At 33.8% G+C, this 20,348-nt stretch overlaps 1 protein-coding gene across 1 annotated transcript; it reads left to right on the forward strand.

Moving 5' to 3' along the window:
* Window positions 1–3,549: 3,549 nt before the first annotated feature.
* On the forward strand, window positions 3,550–19,199 carry LOC147382328 (Polynucleotidyl transferase, ribonuclease H-like superfamily protein). The gene is made up of 8 exons (XM_086427438.1): window positions 3,550–3,839; window positions 8,092–8,226; window positions 9,485–9,561; window positions 13,722–13,803; window positions 13,944–13,999; window positions 15,365–15,451; window positions 16,688–16,778; window positions 18,790–19,199. The coding sequence occupies exons 1-8, from the start codon at window positions 3,725–3,727 to the stop codon at window positions 18,906–18,908; spliced, it is 762 nt and encodes a 253-aa protein (XP_086283564.1). The 5' UTR covers window positions 3,550–3,724; the 3' UTR covers window positions 18,909–19,199.
* The last annotated feature ends 1,149 nt before the right edge of the window (window positions 19,200–20,348 follow it).

Raw genomic sequence — 20,348 nt, forward strand, 5'->3', positions numbered from 1 at the left:
ACGTTGAAGAGCAATAAATACGCCTGAGAAATTGAATTTTGTACCGAAATTGCCCTTTAAAAAAATCTTCTTTTATCAAAATACACATAGATGCTTATTCCCAATGTGTATTTATTGCACAATAATGTGTGCCTTAGGGCACAAATTGACATGAATAGTAAGTAAATAACAAATGTAACTGTACAAGAAAAACTGTTTTGGTAATAGGAAATTGCAAAATTGGGTAGACAGCCATTTGTTGTAAATTTTATAAAAACATGGCACATTCAGTTGTTTTTAAGAAATATAACTGTTATTTTTTTGAAGGGGCATGCTATAAGCACCTACTTTTTTGCTTATCTCACCCGCGTTACTACTTTCATCTCCTTAAAAGGGGGTGAAAAGCAGTAATTTTAATTTTATTGTTTTCACCCACCATTTCCTACCAAATCTAATTCGGCAGCCGCCTCCTCCTTCTTCTTCTCCTTCTGATAAATGTGTTTTCACACCCCACCTTCTAGTTTAGATTAATTGATAAAGTTTATAAATGAGAATTTAGTAATACACCCTGTGAGAGATATTAGGTCTCAAAATACAATATTAGATTTATCCATGTCAATAGTCTTTGTTTTGTCGGCGAATTAATAGTGAAATTTTGATTTAATGATTAAAATTTAGTAAGTATTTTTAATATATATATGTATATATAAAATTGTTTTTTTGCTTAATCCCCTAAGATTTTTTATTTTTAATAGTCCAATTTGCTAAAAATGAATTAACTTACTTCTTGTGATACCTTCCATTAAATATGTTGTAATGAAAGTGAATGAAATATTAGAGTACCATTTAGAATAGATCACCAGAGTCGAAAGCTGAAAATTGTTGAGATCGTCGCAGGAGACTGATATAGAGACTTGGACCTTGAAGAGTGGCAAAAGGAAAACAATCAATTTTATGGAATACTAGAGATTGAAAGACTAAATGGGCATTTTGAAAGAAAGATTTTACCAATTGAATTGTTGAGCAATTGTCCAAAAAGTAAATGAGCATTTAGAAAGAAGTCCATTCCGTAGAGTTCATTGTGTAATTTTGAGTCGTGCTACTGGTGCCCACCATACACGCTCCCCACGCCCACTTAAGTTAAAAATAAATAAATAAATAATAATAATAAACAAAAAAAATACATTAATACCCTCGTCGAACTACTGTACACACCCGCCACCTTCTCCATCTATCTATCTATCAAATGAAAATCTCAACCATCTTTTCTATCCAGTCTCTCATTATTCTCCACCATCTACCTCTCTCTCAATTATCTTCTTCATATTCATCTCCTTTTGAGTTTTGTGAGAGGTTGAATCAACGGAGATTGGATTTTAGAAAAAAAAAATCAAAATCTTATTTATTCGTTTTTTCTTCCACTTTTTTTTACATTAAATAATCAAAGAAAAACCCACTATTAAAATCTTTAAAACAACAATTTCAAATCATACAACTTGAAGTTTTTTGAAATATATTTTTTTGGTAGGTTCAGATCGAACTGAATTTGTTTTAGCCGATTTGGTAAGTATCCTATCGAATGTTACAAAATCAATTCGGTTGGAACCTATCAAAGCAACTCATAGATTTTTTGATAGATATTATTCGGTATGTTCAGACCAAACTTCTTTTAGAAGATTTAGTAAGTACCTACCGAACGTAATTTTCTATTGAACATTAGAAATCCGATTCGGTAAGTACCGAATATTACAAAATAGATTCGGTAGACGCGATTGAAAGTGTTAAGTTTACATGAGAAATGTTTTGTTCAATAGGCGCCCATCAACTCGATTTCATAATGTTCAGTAAGATACTTATCGAATCAATCAAAACAAGTTCAATTTGAATCTACCAAACAAAATCTATTAAAAAACTTAGTTCTTCGATTTGAAATCGTCTTTTTAAGGTTTTAATAATTTCATTTTCTTTAATGATTAATTGTAAAAAAAAAATAAATAAAATAAGAATTTTGAAAGAAAAAAAAATCTTAAAACCTAATCTCCATTAATTCAATCCCTAATAAAATTCATAAGGAGATGAATTTGAAGAAAAAGAACAAGAAGATTGAGCGAGGGAGAGACAAAGAGCTAGATGATGGAAAAGAGTGAGAGAAAAACATGGTTCAGGTTTTGTGATCGATGGATGGAGAAGATGATGAGTGTACGAAGAAGGGTAAAAATGTAATTTTTCTTTTTTTCTTTTTGACTTTTAAATTTTTTGTGGAACACATAAATCAGTGTGAGTCAATCGATAGTGTGACCAGGTTGGATTTTTATTTGTGAATGTCATTTTTCTATGAAAATGATTGGAGACACTTTTTTAATTAAATAATTTAAAAAAAGTAATAAAGCATTATCTTCGAAGTTAAGTAAACCAAAGTGTGATTTAGAAATACCCCTTCTAAAAAACAAAATTTTAGACATACCCTCCATGTTCTGGTGAATATTGATATGCCCCTACCTTTTTAAACTGATGGCCTACTCCTTGACCTTAATCTTTTACCAAAAACTACTAAAATGACTTAAATGCCCACATCTTTACTTATAAGCCGAAGTCCTTATATTTTTCTCCCAAAAAATCGATTTTCTTCAAGCTTTACAACTTTTATGCAAATCAGTTCTAGCTTATTCAATTCATCTATAATATATCTTCAACTCATGTTGGTGAATCCTTAATTTTTGTATCTAGTTCACGATGTTTGAAGGTTGACGGAGATGAAATATTGAGGTCGACGATTGGGGCACAATTTTTTAGGGTTCTTTTAACATAATCTTGTTTGTTTTGATGAATAATTGAGATATCTGTCTTTGCAAAGCGATGATATCGTTCTTTGAGATATTTGTCTTTTCAAAGCGATGATATCATTCTTTTGCCATAATGGTATGGATGAGGACCAAGATGCCCTCTCTTCAACTTTCGATCAAAAACCCTTTTGATATTCTCTCAAAATTTCATCATCTCAAGCTTTAACCTTCGTGATCAATTATTTTTAATCTATTTACTGTCATTTTTGGTCCATCACGTGCGAGTGTGCAACCGTACTTGATTTCCCACTAGATAATTCTTTTCCTACCAAAATTTCATCTTTAATATCTCCAAAAGTCAAATAATATAATTAATTTTTGAAGGTTGGAGTAGATAGAATTTCAAGATTCAAAGATGAAAGTAAATTTTTTTGCCCAAGGGGCTAGAGATGGTTTGTCTTGGGAAAGAAAATCAATAATTTTTTTTTTGGACTCTGGTCAAAGATGAGGGCATTTAAATCAACTTTCATTAACCTGTCAGAGTAGGCCAAGGTCAAGGGACATACCCTCATTTGAAAACACGGGCAGCTCAAAGAATATTTACCAAACAATAGAGAAGAGGGCATTTTAAGTCATATCTCATTTGTCTCTCATAAAAGACCACGGTCAAGGATATGTCATAAGTTTGAAAATAGAGGTAGTATCTCAAATATTCACCAACCTAAAGGGGTATTTATAAATTACATTTCTTCGTCTTTTCTTTTCTTTTCTTTTTGTTTCTCGCTTGTCGACGACGTAAATTTCACACTCAAAAGTAGTACGGAGAGGTCAACACAATTAGCTACTGTTCTAAAACCCAAGTTCTTCGATTCCGAGTCCATACGATTAGATTCCTTGAAACCCTAATTTTCTTCGGAAATTAACTTTAATCTCTCTCTCTCTCTGAATTTCTCTGCATCAAAATGATGAAGAAGCTTATAAATACGTTCACCGTCCTGGATTTGGACGTCGCAGATGATAAACCACAAACAGACTCTGATTCTGCAGCAAAAGATGGAAATGTTTCTACTAAAAAAGGTTTTTTATTCCATCTTATATGATGTTCTTACACAAGTTTGATTTGTTGAATTATTGATTTAAGGGTTAAAAAGATTGAAAATATATTGTATAATTCTTTCTCTTTTGCATTTTTTCACATAGAAAATAATTTAGGGCTTGAAACAATTAGTATTTTAAGCTGGAAAATTGGAAATAATTCCTATTCGGTGTGTAATTTGTTTGTAAAAAATAATTAGATATTATGGCCGATGTGTTAATTTTATTTATCATTGGAATGTAATGGTTAAAATTTATGAGGTTTTGTTGAATAATTAATGGTTTTAATACAAAATAATATATAAATTAAAAAGTTGATTTTTTATGTTAATTTTAATTACTTTGTTTTTCAATGGATTTTTTTTTTTTTTTAAATCTTGTCATAAGTACTAAAAGTGATTTAATGTTGGTGGTGAAAGAATTTCGAGAAGAAGCATATTTCTATTATGTTTAAATAGAACATTCTTGGCTTTTACCCATATGAAACATGGAGTGGAGGATATTTACGATCTTAGATCAATTAGTCCTGTGGATGATGCTTCATATAAAATTGAATAGTCTCTAAGTACTTGCTGCATGAATTAAATAAGTCATATCGGTATCATTGCATGGAAATCTTAGATGGAAATAGTGATTGCTATCGAATGCATACTCATGAAGATTGATTAGGAAAAAATCTAAGATTATGTGATTTATGTCTTTCTAGATATACGGTCGGTACTTGGTAGAATAGGTGTTGGTAGCATTTGGAGCTTACATATGTCTCCTTGGCTTCCTTTTCTATCCTAGTGAATGAAGCTGGAGCAGGACAGTTCTTGTGGACTGAGATAGTTATCTATTTATTTTTCTCTTGATATTGTGGTGGAGGCTTTGGGGAGACTATTATCAAAGACAAAGACAATCAAGATAGGTGAAATCTAGGGATTTTTAGTAATGGAAAGGGACCTCATGGTGTTCTTGAGGGGAATTCTTTGTTGTTTTGAGGTTGTTTTTGGGCTTGCTATAAACATCTAAAAAAGTAAGGCTTTGTAGTGGTCAAGATTCCATTGAACATTTAGCAAATGTCATTGTGTGGGAAGTAGGTTCTTTCCCATCTAACTATGTAGGCCTTTTGCTAGGGTTAACTATAAGTTAAAGCCATGGAAGGCAAATACTTTGAAGTAAACAAAAGACAATATTACAATGTGGATAAGGACTTGCTCATGTAGTGAGATTATAGTGACTTTGGCTCCTTTCCAAGCGAAGCTGGTTTTAGTCATTTTAGCATCAAAATTGTGCCTTGGAGAAGTTTTAGCAAAAGGAGTGAGTGGTTCCTTTCTTTGTCCGGTCCTTGAGACATGTTTTTATATGCCAAGGTGCCAAACAGACCAAGAGACAGTTCTTGTCAACTGACTTTCCTTTTGTAGAGAAGCTTTTGGTAGGATTTGTAGCCTGATTTCCTAGTAGATCAGCAGCTCGAATTGCCTTTTCATCTGGCAATTGGTAAGTGCATCTGACATTTGACAACTCCCTTTTCCTACTTCATTAAGGCGTTCTGCGTCACCATCACATGCACCAAAAAGTTCTTATCTGTGCAGACACCCCTTGATATGTTGACACATTGATGTTCCCTAGCTAACGTGGCATGCATTCGCAAAGGCACCATCCACAATAGGCAATATGAGATCCACTACTAGAGAAAATTATCAGGAAATTGCTTCTTGGAAGGGTAGGTTTCTTTTGAAGGGAGTAAATTGGTTCTATCAAAAGCTTGTTGTTTGGAAAGATGTGTTGGGTTTGCATAATTTAAAACAAGAAGAGTTGGCCTGCCAATCTCAGGGATGGAGCGCATTGGGTTGTCCGATTTTGCTCCCTCCATCCTTGCGGCCTCAAGGTTTGGTGTGGGTGTCGTCCATTTGAGCTTTGGACCAAAACCGTAATAAAACCTATCATTCCATTATACAAATGGAGAATATTGTATCAAGCTCTCTATTGTCCAAGTTGGAAAGATTCTAGAGAAACAATCAACCCTCGCTTCAAATTTATATTTGTAGCAGTTGTTGTGGGGAGATTTTGTCTCTCATTTGGAGGGGTTCTATACTCCTGGCTTCTTATATATTTGAAGCCTAGAAATAAGGGTTTTATGTTGTAGATTGTTAAGGTGAATTAAAAAAAATGAAAGTAAATTTCATTGCTAGTAGCTCTAATGTAAAAGGATGTTGCTTTGTATTTATGTAATTATCTTGTGTGTTTGCTTCTCCATTTTGTATTTTGCTTTCTCTTGCTTCTACGCAACTCTAGATTAGAGAATGTTATATTTTTTTGTTTTGTTTTGGCTATTGTTGTAAAACTAGTAAAGTCACGTGTAGTATTGCTCTTCAAGTGTATTTCTAAAGGCTGAAGCAGACATTGGTGTCTTCGACTCTTATTACACTTATAATATGCTGACCTATCTAATAATTTATGTCGGTATTGATTCTTATGTGTAAATTATGCTTTACTTATGTCATCAAGAGGTTAGAGGTATGGGCTATGAAATAACTTGAAATAAGCTTAAGTATATTTGTTTCACTTGGAATGGAAATATTTCAATCAATGTGGAAATAAATACAATTTTCTTCAATAATTTTTTTTTTCATTTGTCACTTTTTTTTACAAGTTTCATAGAAATAATGCAAATGTTGTGGATATGATCAAAATAACGAGAAAATTTAAATTGTAGAAAAGGATAAAACATTCATGAAACAATACTCGAAAGTCATCAAACTACAATAAACAACCATATTGATTGTGAAAATGAAGATCAACATTGTTCTACTACGTGTTAGTGCTAGTATAGGAGAGCTCAACAACAAAAACAATATTTAAGCCAAAATGGAAACTATAATATCACATTAACTACACATACCTTCATGTTAAAACACTTGCTTAAATGAACCATTTAGTGCTACATTAACATGTTATTATTATTGTAAATATTCATGAATAAATTAACAATATATCCAATTAATGAGAGCATAAACGATTGAAACATGTGCTTTTGGGTATTTATCTCTCTCTCTCTCTCTCTCCTCTCTCTCTACACACACACACACTAGTAGGCACAAGCATCCTCTTTGGGGTAAAGGGGTAAAAGAGGAAAAATAATAAATTTAGAGGGTTATTATGGAAAAAGCGGGGAGGAGAGGAAAGACAATGAAGTGGGGTTGTGTGAACCCCACTAATTTATCTATTTTGTTATACCCCACAAAATTGTAGTAGAGTGGGGTCCACTGTTGTGTTTTATAATATATATACATATATGGGAACGGTTCGGCAGCCCTAAAGTTTGCCAAACATTGTGCCAAACATTTTTTGTAAATCACTTTTGATGGGGTTAGAAGTTTTGGAATATGCTGATTTTTTGCGAGGATGATCTCTACGGTGAAGAGATCATCCTCATCAAAAATCAGCTTATTTTGAAACTTCTAACCCTAGTTTACAAGTTGAAGAATCGTGGACCGTCCAATTTTTGTAAATCACTTTTGATGGGGTTAGAAGTTTTGGAATAGGCTGATTTTTGGTGAGGATGATCTCCTCATCATAGAGATCATCCTCACAAAAAATCAGCTCATTCCAAAGCTTCTAACCCATGTTTTGAAAAATGTTTGGCAAACTTTAGGGCTGCTGAACCGCCCCCTATATATATATAAAAGTTATTTCTATAGTAAGTTTTTTAATATTTTTTTTATATTAGAGTTATAAAATTTATCCATAATTATAAAGTTTCTTTTCTTTCAAAAACAACAGTTCGGTTGAATTTTAATGTTCATCAAAATATTTCCACTGATATCTTGCATTTTTATACCTGAAATTTGATTATTTCGGTCGAAATAGGAAATATCTCATGAAATGAATAGCGTTTCCACCTAACCAGGTAACATAGTTTGTAACTATGCAATCATCAACCCATCATTCAATGGGCAATAATGCCTCTTGGGAAAATGTCTGCAAAGGATGCCAAAGACAATATATATATATTTGATAAATATCGATATGAAAAGATAGATCTATCAAAAAAAAAAAAAAACACAGGGATGGTAAAAAAAAATCCTGTCATTGTCTCGGAGAAGTCATCCATCGCTTTTATTCCAAATTGTTTATGTAGGGTAATTTTCCTTGGACAATAATATTGTTAAATAGTAAGAATTTGTTAAAACAATTGGCCGAGATTGAAGGGTGATGTGTTGTTGATGAAGCTTTTTCATTGATGCAGATAAGGGTAAAAGAAAAGGTAAAGGGTCTGAAGGCACAAGAATCGTAGAAATTGACACACACGATCAGCAAAACCAGGCGACGACTTCAGATCAATATAAATTGCCACTTGTTTGGATCGACTTAGAAATGACTGGTAGCAATTTTTTCTTTTCCATATTTAATGCTGTTTGCAACAAACATTAGAGGCTAAGAGAGTTCAATGTGATTTCTTAATTTCCCTTTCGTATGAATATTTTTCCATCCTGCCATGTTGTATATGTTATGACTAATGAGGCATCTAATAATTAGACCATTATTCTTGAACTGTTTAAGTCTTGGTCAATGGAATGAAGCACTAAGATGTATAGAGAAGCAATTTCCTTCCGGGTATGTTTCCCACAGCTCAACCACATTGAAGGAATTCAGGTTTTCCTGGGGAGGCTATCTATTGGATGGTCATATTCTTCTCTTCCATCTATTCCTTCTGAGCCCCCTCTTTTTCATTGTGTGCTTCTACCATTTCAACCAATAAAATCAACCCCAACTTTGTTAAGGTCGATAATTGATTTTAAAATTTCCTGAAATCCAGTAGAATTGGTGATCGAATATGCCCAAGCACCCTCCCCCCCTTCCCCTCTTCTTGATATTTGTTCAAAATTTGAAGATCATACCTCGGTAGGTACTGTTTTTTGTTATGTTTTTTGGAAAAAAAAAAATAGTTGTTCCTATCGTACCCAGGTTTATGATCATCAGTTGAGGCCTATCCAGATCTGTTCACACCTATGTTACCTGATTCGTGGGTTCGCTCAGTTCGAACTTGGGTTCGGGGTTCATGGTTTGCCACTCGAGAATGAACCCGTAGACAGAGATGAGAGGCATTTGAAGGTTGAAGTGATGAGTAGGGTAAAAAAGAGGTTGAAGATGACAGATTTTGGAAAGAAAAAAATCAAGCTTTTTTTTTTAAATTATTTATTTATAAGTTGAAGATGGATATTTGATCATTTTTCATCTGTCTATTAAAAAAGACCAAGGTCAAACGGGCATGCTATCAGTTTAAAATTTTAGGGGGATATCTTAAATATTATCAAACTTGTGGAGGGGGAAATAAAAAAATAAGATAAAATTTACAGTTGCTTTGGTTCGCTACATTTCACGAACCAACAGTGAACCGTTCCGCAAACAGGTTCGGTTTGCAGATCGGGTCCTTTCCAACCAATTGGGTAACCTGGTTTACACAAATCCTAGGATTCTTATCTTGTTGGTGAATCTCCATATAGCCCCATTCTCGAGTCAAGTAGAAACTTTAGGTGTTTGGATGATTGTGATGTTTAGTGTAATATTGAGACTATTACTATTTTGGCTGCTGTTATAAATTTTTTGCCACAGATGTTTACTTTTGCTTTTTTATGTAGGTTTGAATATCGAAGTAGATCGAATATTGGAGATTGCTTGCATTGTTACAGATGGAAATATGACCAAATCAGTGGAGGTCACTTCATTCCATTCTTTACATAATTTTTATGTATCGTATTTTTATTTTTATTTCTCTTTTTTTGTTGTGACTGCAATTTCTTCGCAGATTTCCTATTATTCACTGGCTGTGTCAATGTTGTTTGATTTTGGTAATAAGCTATCTTTTCGAAGTTGAATATGTTTAGATGTTTCGCAAGAATGAGATGAATGCCGATTTTTGAAGTCATATGCTTTAGAACATCACATCCTTCTTTCTTATACTAAAGTCTGATTCTTTTTTTTTAAATAATTTGGAAGACTTGTTATTAGGAGAGAAAAAACTATAACAACTGCAATGAAGGCCACCCAAAACATTGAATAACTATTCAAGGGACTTGTTTAGCATATTCTAGCACAAACATTTTGTAGCATTTATGTGAGTTGTTAGCATATAATTGGCATGGACATGGCTTAGAATTCCATAACAAACTGTTGGTAAATCAAATTCATAACTGATGTAGGACAACATAGGTTTTATCGATTCTAGGCCTATTCTACTTTAGGAAGAATGGGGGAATGACTAATCAGGTGAAGTTCAAGAAGAAGAAAAATTAGAGGAAGGGTTTTATGCCCAAAAGGTTTTATTGGCTATTGTGAGAGGTTTCACTAGGTCAATTTGCAATATTTTAAAGGGTAGTTACGAAATTTTGCAATAGGGTGTTGTAATTAAGTTTGGAGGTGAAATAGGATTAAGTAAGAGGGTATATAATAGATTTGGAGAAAAGATTAATGGTATAGAGTATTTATGGTGAAAGAAACGATTAGATGGTTTCTTGATGAGGTTAAAAGGGTTCTTGATAGACTCTTGATCGTTTCTTGATGGGTTCAAAATGGAAAATAAATAAAAAAATGATTTAAAAAGAAAAACACTTTAGAATCACCCCAATGATTTCCATGCCATCACCTAGTTTAATGCCCCAACATTCAAGTCATAAACAGAAAATTATGTAAAAAAAATTATTCATTAACATCTCCCTAAAAAAACAATCTATTACATTGTTTAAATAAAAAAAAGACCAATTGCTAAAACTTGAAGGATTTCTAATTTTGCTCTACTTGTACTCCAAGTGACTTTCTTGAAATAGAAACTTTTCAAAAATGACAAATTTCTAATTAGACAAAAACTCTTCTGCTAAACTTAAAATACATAATCATAAACTTCTAAAACAAGTAGGACTCAAAATAACATAAAACAAATAAATAAAGACTCCTTTGTTCCTAAAACTCGTGAAAACCATAATAGGCTAAAAAACCTACTGAATAACAGCCCATGATTTTTTATGCCTCCATCAAAAACTTCATGAAGCTATGAAGGGATTAATGTGAAATCCGATACTCCAAATCTAGTGGGAATATTTTTTCATTAACCTACTCAATTTCTTTGATCAGTGATTAGGCAGTCACAGTTTCACACCCAAAGCAATGTCTATTAAACAAGTCTTTTTAATCATTTTCTTTGATATGCAAAAGGAAATTTCAAAGATCTTAAAGTTTGACCGGCTTACAATAATAACAAAGAGGATCATACATTCTCTCCACCAAACCTCTCTTCACAAATTGGAACCATAAACTATTGAGATCCATTGGAGAATTGGCATCCTATTGCTTCTTATGAGCAGGTTTCGAGCTTCATCTGAAGGAGCTTAATCAAGAATCTGAAGTACCTGTGCACCCAAACCTAATAATTTTCCAATTCCATTGAGAAACCAGTTCTACCTTCTAATAGCATCAATGTCATAGGTTCTTTGAAATCCAAGATGAAATCTTAAATTGAAACCAACCCCGCCGTATTGTGATAAACTAAAATCAATCAACTATCAATATCAAAGGATTTGCCATGGAAAACTCGTATTTTCTGGTGTTTGATAGCAAAATAAACTCAAAAAGGCAGGGAAAACGATTTGCCTTGAGCCTAAGATTTTCAGCTTCAAGCGGAAAACCTTTTCTCACCCCCCTTCCCCCAAAGAAAACGGTGTATAAAAATAAAAAACACATGGTTAATTAAAAAATACCCAAAAAAAGAAAGGAAACCTATTCTAATTGACCTAAAATACTTTTTTCCTTGGCATTTCATCTTCACCTGACTCCAACAAATCTGCTTTTTCTCTCTCAAGGTAGGTTCTTGATAAGCGTAGAATATATGTTTAGACTCACTGTTTTGAAGATATACGTTTGATTGATCTGGATTAGAAAGCTCTTTGTTGGACCTATTCCCATCTCAGTGTCCAATTAAAAAGGTCTAAGGTACATACTCGAAGGAAAGAAACCATTGTCAATCCATCTCTTGGTGGGTCCACACAACTCTTGGTAGGTCCAAACGAAGAAACTGCAAAACTCCTAAACGCTGGACCCACCAAGGTTCTCTAATATTCCCACATAGGTCCAAACAATTCTTGGTCTAAGTTACTGTTAACAAGGGGGCAATGTTCAAAATAGTAAGAGGATGACCACCAAAGAATATTTTAGATTCTGAGCTCCAATCTACGATCTCCTAATAAAAAGTGAGTGTGGCATGGTTCCTTATTAATTGAATTAACTTAATTCAGTAAAATAACAAACTAAAGACATTGCAAATTTCACAAGCAAAACAGTTCAAACATGAAATCACCAATAAAAAATAAGTCAAACATGAATAAGAACTCAATTTGGTATAACCAGCGTTTAGGATGTGCTTTTGAATCAATCATGATCAATGTACTCAAGTTTTTAGAATATGATACAACCAGTCAAGCTCACATTAGAGTATAAATTAATATAGAAAATGGGAGTAGAGAATACATGTCATTTACACATCCAAACACTAGTAGCATAGAAAGAAAAATGCTGAAGTGACCTCAGGCTGGAACCTCATATCGCACTTCTTGATGTGAAAGTGTATGGGAACCATAGATGCTTTTCATCGAGATACGAGTGAAAAGCATCTATGGTTCCTATCCACTTTCACGTCAAGATGCGTGATATGAGGTTCCAGCTTGAGGTCACTCCAACACGACTCGCATAGAAATTGTACCACGCAATTGCTTTAGATTTGAATAAAAGGTTTCATCCTTTAGGCATCAACCACTCAATCTTCATCAATACCCATCATTTGTTGATGTTGGAGGGCCACAAAGAAATCATTTTATGAAATACTCATGGTTGTGACAAAATACATGTAATATTGTAGCTTTAGGTACCAATGCTTCTGTGTTAAATGGATTTTTATCTCTTTTATAAAAGGAGATTCTTTCAAATTGTTCACAAATAATTTTTTATTTTTATATAGTTGCAATAAAAGTCAAATTAAAACAATATTTTTCTGTATTTTTTCGATGCCACTCAAACAACAAAAATAATTTTCTGCAAAATTGTCCATGATATGCTCAAATGGTGGAAAAGGATTTGCCTCAAAATTCATTTGCCAAGCAATATTTTCCTGCCAATCAAGCACGCCCTAAGTTTCATTTGATTTTTTCTCTCTCTCTTAAATAAGTATATCGATTTCTATAGGTTTTGATTGATCCTTTCGAACCCCAAAATGAAGTTTAAAGTCTAGTGGTGATTCTAGCAGAAGGATCAAGTCTTTTCTAGTTGAAGTGCCAACTTAGCTAAGTGGTCAGATGTGTGGAGTGTTGAACTCACGTCTTAAGTTCAAATCCCCTTGAACCCAACTTCATTTGCTAACCACCAACCCTATACCTATCCAAAAAAAAAAAGCAACTCTTTTCTAGTTTCTTAATGTAACTTGGGGGCAACTTATTGTATATTTCTTTTGGTCAACTTGGAAATGCAAATATTTTGATCAATGTGGAAATTCATACAATTTTCATGGAAATATTGGGCAGATGATGTAATCATGTAGGAGATCTATTGGTCCTATTACAATGGATCCATAGATGGTTGACCTTTTCCTTAATAGATTTGCAGATAACACGAAAATCTACAATAATTTTTTTCAAGAAATGAGATGCAATTAAGCTTTTATCTAGAGCAATAGACCAAAAGATGATCAACAATAATTTGAACTTAATTCACACATCTTAGTTTTACCCCTATCAATCGTAATTAATGTAAAATGGGGTAACAGAGCACTGTAGGATTACAATCAAGTGACCATCTTGTACACCCTTAAAAATTGAAGTATCTTTAACTTTTCAGGGTCCTGATTTGGTTATTCGTCAACCCAAGGAATGTTTAGATAATATGGGAGAGTGGTGTCAAAATCATCATGCAGCGAGTGGTAAGTTTCTCAAGTATGAACATTTGTTATGTTAATTGGACTTGTATCCTTCATTTTCATAGAGATTGCATGTAGCCACATTTTTCCTATAATATATTACTTTAACATTTGCAAATTTTAACCTTTTTGGTTTCATTTAGGGTTGACAAAAAAGGTCCTTCAAAGTACAATCAATGAAAAGGAAGCTGAAAAGCAGGTGTGTAAAACATAATTATGTGGCTCAACTTTTCGTGCATGTTAATACTTTTGGAATTGATTTTCCTCGGCATTCGTATCATTTAACTCCCATTTTTTACTTCATTGAACTACTATATGACAAAGTCTCTCACGAAGTGGTAACTTTCTCAAATAACATCCTCTTTTTTATGGCTGCATATGGTTGGCACAAAAATAACTTTCTCCATATGGCTCTCTTGATCTTGATCTTGATCTTGCTCTCTCCCTCCTTCCAGTTTGTGGGGGTGTAAAAAAAAGAACCCTGATTTTTTTTTCCTTCACCCTCAACCTGACTTGCTAAATAAATAAATGTGGATGGGTTCCAGGTCTGAGACAAGGAATTGACTAGATCCTTACCATAAATTCTAGAAATGAGGATTTGACCCTTAGATCTGACTCATTTTTGATGTGCTGTCTTCCAGTGACAATAAGGATGCTGATGTTGATGGGTATAGCATGACATGGGTTAGATCCATGTCAAGATCTAATTCCAACATTGCAGATGTTGACCAAAATTTAGATTTGTATCTGACTCGGATCTTTAACACTACCCTTTTTCAATATATTATCCCATATTACATTGCCCATATCCAATTCCCAAACTTATATACTGACTGAGACTTCTTAAATACCCTTTCTCTTTGGAGAACAGTTTTGTTTCTTCAATGAAATTTTTTTTTTTTTGGCACTAAAAGGTGAAAGTGGCACCCTTTTTATTGAAATTCAGGGTGACCCCTAATCATTCCCCTGAGAATGTCCACATCTTTGGAAGATATTGTTTATCTTGTTATAATGGTTTGAGACCCTTCCTAAGATGGCTCAATAGTAATTATTTACCAAATGACCTCTAATTACTTCTGTTGAAACTTTGAAACTAGATGATTATTATAATATCTTTTCATAGAAAATGTATTGATGCTGCAGCAAAATTTGTGTCATACCAAATCCGAGAAATGATAAAAATACCATTGAACATTTTTTTTCTTCTATACTTGCATCTTCAAAGACATTGGCAATTGTTTTGTGTTCTTAATCACTATTTGACACATGGTTATTAGTTTGAGGTAGTTCAGATTAAAGAGAACTTTGTTGATTGATGCTATTTTTGTATTCTCGGATTTCAAATTCTAATCTCTCTCATGTTCAGGGTTTTAGGGTATGATAGCATCTTTTTGTTGCATTCCTTCTTTCCGTTCGCATCATGGGTTCTTGGATGTCTTTATTCTACAGCAAATTCTCTGTTGAATACTTTTTTTGTTGCATTGTTCATTTCATTCCCTAAATCTTTGTTGCTTTGTTTCTTATTCTCCCATTGAATAATACAAAATTTTGTTTCAAGTTATAGGTTATTGAATTTGTCAAAAAGCATGTGGGCACATATACACCTATGCTTGCTGGAAATTCAATTTATGTGGACTTCCAATTTTTGAAGGTAAGTGTGGCATAATCATGTCTGTCTTCTTTTCCCCTTCTATTCAATGTTGAAGAAATAATAAATGTTCTCCATATTGTTTTAATGCAATTTATCATTTGTAGATTAGTTGTCTAATGTAAGCATGATTTCCTTAGGATTCCCCATTCAAAAAACAAAGATTAAGAAAAACAAGACAAAAGGAATATTCTTATCTTTGAAGAGCGTTCCACATGTACACCCAACTGAATAACTTTTGGTAGGTGAGGCAGCTCAAACCATGGTTTAAAGTTTCGTACCATTTCGGAATGTTTTGGCCAAGACATTCCATATCTGGCCGAGACTGGAACGAAACATTGAATATCTCAGGATTGCTTTGGTTGGTCTCAGTATGTCTCAGAATGTTCTGGTCTAGATTGACTCTGGTTTTCTCCCAACTGAAACATGCTTCGGGACGAGATTTTTTTGTTTTTTTGGAGAACTAAGAAAATTTATTGAAAAGAGAACAAGGAGTCCTCACAGAAAGAAAAATCAAGCATGGGCCAAAAGGCAACGAAAACATAAAGAAAGAAACAAACCCCCCCTAACACCTGAGAGGGCAATTACCCTCTATACACCAGATTCCACCTGAGCAAGAAATCTTCAAACAAGAACCCTCTGAACTCTTGAAATTGTTTGCACCAATAAAACAATAAGCCCACAATGCTAAAGATGATTGCCTGCAAAGATAGCTCCTTTTGCTCAAAAACTCGCCTGTTCCTTTCTTTCCATAAGCCCCAACAGTTGGCTTGGGGGATAGAATTCCACAAGATCCTCTTCCTTCCTACAAAATCAGAGGACCTCCAAGACTCAAACAACACCCTAACCAAGTGAGGGGCACACCAAGAGAAGTGGAACAAAGAAACACAATAAGACCACACATGAGATTTTAAATCATGGCTTAAACCACCTGATATCCATGGCAGCCCTTGAGACTATTAGCTTGCTTTGTCTGATTTGGTTCATCACTTGGATTTAAGCGAATTGGAAACCTACCTCTGAAATTTGATGAGCATGTTTAGTAAAGAAGGTAAATATAATATCTCAGCTATATCCTGTTATTACCCAAGCAAATTCCACTAGTTGCTTAGTAGCTACTCTGTTTTACTCTCATATTGACTAGGACGTGCTACAAGTATTTACTGCTGCTCTTGTTTCATACATTTCTTCATCATTTCAGTTGTAGTACTAACAGACCTCTACTTTTTCTTTCGACAGAAGTATATGCCTAATTTAGCAATTCTCTTCCCTCATGTACTTGTTGATGTTAGTAGCGTTAAAGCTCTGTGTGTGCGCTGGTACCCAAGAGGTAACAATTTTACTTCTTTTATTCGGTTTCAGTACCTGTTCTTTATCCCAAATCATATTATATCTTTTATCCACAAGTATTTGCTTTGGAATGTAATCTTCAATTTTTGAGCCGTGTATGGAACTTTTGGTCACTCAGAGAAACATGGTTCAATCAACATTGCATACACATGGTTGAAGAGTTACTGTTTTTTTATTTTTTTATTTGGTGATTTAGAACAACCCACCGCCCCCCGCCCCCCCAAAACCCACACCCACACCCGCCCACCCATCCACACACACGCACACACACTTTTTGGTGAATATTAGAGATACCTCCCTATGCTTTGAAACTGATGGCATGCTGCCTCCCTTGACCCCAGTCTTCATAATAGACTAATAAAAAGGACCTAAATGCCTTTGACTTCAACTTGTTGCCAAAAGTCCAGGATTTTTCTTCCTGAAACCAGTAAGCAATAATACCTAATTTTGCATTTGCATAAAAAGCAGTAATTTATCACTATCAATTTTCGGGATCTGAGATTATCAATAGTTAATATTTTGTTTAGAGATGTGGTCCACAGGAAAAAAGCTAAATCAGATGGGGTCTCAGATCCCCAAGTGATATATGCTGATAAATGGTTCATACGACTTCTTCTCATTGCCTTGTAGAAAGTTTTAACTGTGAATATACATTTTCAGTCCCAAACCTGGATGTCTTATCCAAATCAGGGAATTGGTTAGGATATAGGAAAGAGTTGTGAGGCAGATTTAGTGTCAAGTTCCTGGTCATTCGATCTTCTTTTGAAGCCAAAATTCCAAGACAAATCCTCACCATCCAAACTATGAAATCCTGGATTAAATTATCTTTCTTGTACGACAAACACGATGCACGGGGACATCTTCACTTCACCAAGTATCTCCTCAAAATTTTATCAAAATCCTGGATTCTGATTCTTCTTGCGAACTCCATGAACTTTCATGATGCCTTTTGACAAACCTTCCACAACCATACTTATCCACAATATTCGCTTCATAAAGGGATTGTTTCATCGCCAAATCTCCAAGTTTATTTTCCAAGGAGTGCCATAAGGAGTCTCAATACCATACTATCATTGTTTATTGAGCTCCATTTGGTGATGCAATGTTGTTAATATTTTACTCTACATATCACTCCATGAATCACATTAGTAGGTGCAAATTCTCATACTTGATGCTTATAAATATATATATATATATATATATATATATATATATATATATATATATATATATATCTCATACTTGATTAGCAGATGTCATTACTTTGCATTTCATGTGTAAAACTTTCTTGCCCTCCTTGAAATTATTATGTACCCATTGATTTTCAAGGTTTCATGTAATCAAACAGTATCACAAAATTCACAAAGAAATCCAAAAACCAGAAAAAAAAAAAAAAAACAATCGTCAAATAATTAATCAGGGGATTAAATAGATGAATTTTTTGTTTCCAAAATAAAAACCTTGATTTTTTCTCTAAAACACCCTCATCTTACAACCCCTAGGATAAAAATTTATTCTTCAACCTTCAAATCTCAGGAACATGGTATAGTTTTTAGGGAGATTGAAGATGATGGGTTTTAGGGTAGAAACTATAAAACATCGTTTGTATAGTCCCCGAATTTTTCCTGAAACTTTTATTGGATTTATTCAAATAAAACCAAGCTGATTTCCCCACAGATTAATTGCTGACTCAGAACTTGGTTACTATGCTCATCAATGCCTGCTATCCATCCCATCATATGGTCCTCGGAACCAGGTTCAGAATTCAGATGGTTTTAATCTTTCAATCTAAACATTTGGTTTATTTCTTCTGAAGCTTCTTGTCTTCATTGTGATAGTTGTGCTATTTCTGACCCTAATTATTGTTTTTTAAGAAATCAAGATTGAACTCAGTTTGTTCCATAAAACCCAAAGGTTATACTTCAACTAAGGGTCGTAACTTGTAAGACTAATTCATCCTTGTAATGTTTTCATCTTTTCTCTTCATGTAGATCACAAAAAAATGCCTTTAAAGGAACAGAAACATCGAGCCATGGATGACATCAAAGAAAGCATAAAGGAACTCAAATACTACAAGGAGAATATATTCAAAGGCAACTCTAAGAAGTGAGATGAACAAAACATTGAAAATCATGCATCTGAAGGTGGAGCTTCTTTTTTTCCGACACTCCAACCTACTTGGTGAAGATGGGTCTGACCCTTTCCTCTGTTAGTGTGAGGTGCACAATCTATCTTGGTTGATTCCATGTTTTGCTTTGTTTATTGCTGCACAACACTATTATGTTGATTTATTCTGAATTTGTTGTTTAGGTAGTAATGTCAGATGGTTTCTCCTATTAAAACATATTTATTGCACAATATAACACTATAATCTAATGATGTTTGGGTTTTGATTATCTTATCTGATTTTAGTTTTGGACTGAACATTTAAAAAGCCTGAATCCAAGATTCTTATGCATAAGAGCATTGGGCATATGAAAGCATGTTGCTACGCTTTCGATGGATCAGGTTCAGATTGGATTTGGGTCGGTCTGGAACCAATCCAATTAGTATTGGATTGTAACTGATCCGATACTTACTGGATCAGGTACTTATCAGATCAGATTGTTATCAGCACTGTTAGTTCACAAAATTCGTATTTTTATTTTTTGATTAAAAAAAAAAAAGTCAAAATAAGGGACCAGTCGATTAATCAATGAAAATTTTCATTTTCAAAAATAGAAGCCTTGATATTTTCCTACAAATCCATTGTCTTGGTTAAAATATGTAGCCTTCAACTTCAAGATTTTGTCTTCTTTAATCCTCAAATTGCAAGACTCAAGATAGGGGTTTTTAGGGAGATTGGAGATGTATTGGGATTTTGGGAAGGCACTCAAACATCATTTATATAGAGAGAGATTCTATTGCCACACCAACTTTTGCTAATGCCACCAAATTCATATGTAAATCACCAAAGAATCAGCCCACATCTTGGGGTGGCAATAGTAAAAGTAGGTGTGGCAATTGAAGTTTTCTTTATAGGTCCTTGGAATTTTCTTTATTTATTTATTTATTTTTTTTGAAAAAAAAAAAAACTTCCCCAGATTTATCTGAACCAAACCAAAATAATTTTTGAATCTGAACTCAGTTACTATATTTGGATCCAACTCTGAAAGGATGATAATGGGATCAGATCAAGTCAGATTCGTTAAATGAAATATAAATACGGATCACATTTCTAAACAAAATAGATAATATAATTATATATTTTCTCACATAACTTCGAATTGGGTTCCTATTGGAAATAAACTCTGAGCATTGTTAACCTAAAACCATAATGACAAGTTTTCAAATTGGGTTCTTATTGAGTTGGGTCTTATGGGTGAGCCCAAATCATTGAGGCAAAACTCAAGTTATCAGATCTGACAGGATCGGATTTTGGGTCTGGCCTGATCCATTGACAGGTTCATGGAAGAGAAGAAATGGGAGTAGAGAAGATGGTGACATGGATCCAAGGGACCAAGTAGTAGAGTCCTCTAATTGATCCACGTCATGAAGTGATGGGTCGCTT

The sequence above is a fragment of the Akebia trifoliata genome, chromosome 16 (assembly GCF_017979445.1).
Source record: "Akebia trifoliata isolate Shusen 1 chromosome 16, ASM1797944v1, whole genome shotgun sequence".
Lineage (NCBI taxonomy): Eukaryota > Viridiplantae > Streptophyta > Magnoliopsida > Ranunculales > Lardizabalaceae > Akebia > Akebia trifoliata.

Bases quoted from the DNA above. Each gene is read 5' to 3' on its own strand.
- LOC147382328 (XM_086427438.1), top strand. From the start codon at position 3,725: ATGATGAAGAAGCTTATAAATACGTTCACCGTCCTGGATTTGGACGTC. The intron at 3,840-8,091 runs GTTTTTTATTCC...TCATTGATGCAG, and splicing joins AAATGTTTCTACTAAAAAAG to ATAAGGGTAAAAGAAAAGGT. The intron at 9,562-13,721 runs GTCACTTCATTC...TTAACTTTTCAG, and splicing joins ATATGACCAAATCAGTGGAG to GGTCCTGATTTGGTTATTCG.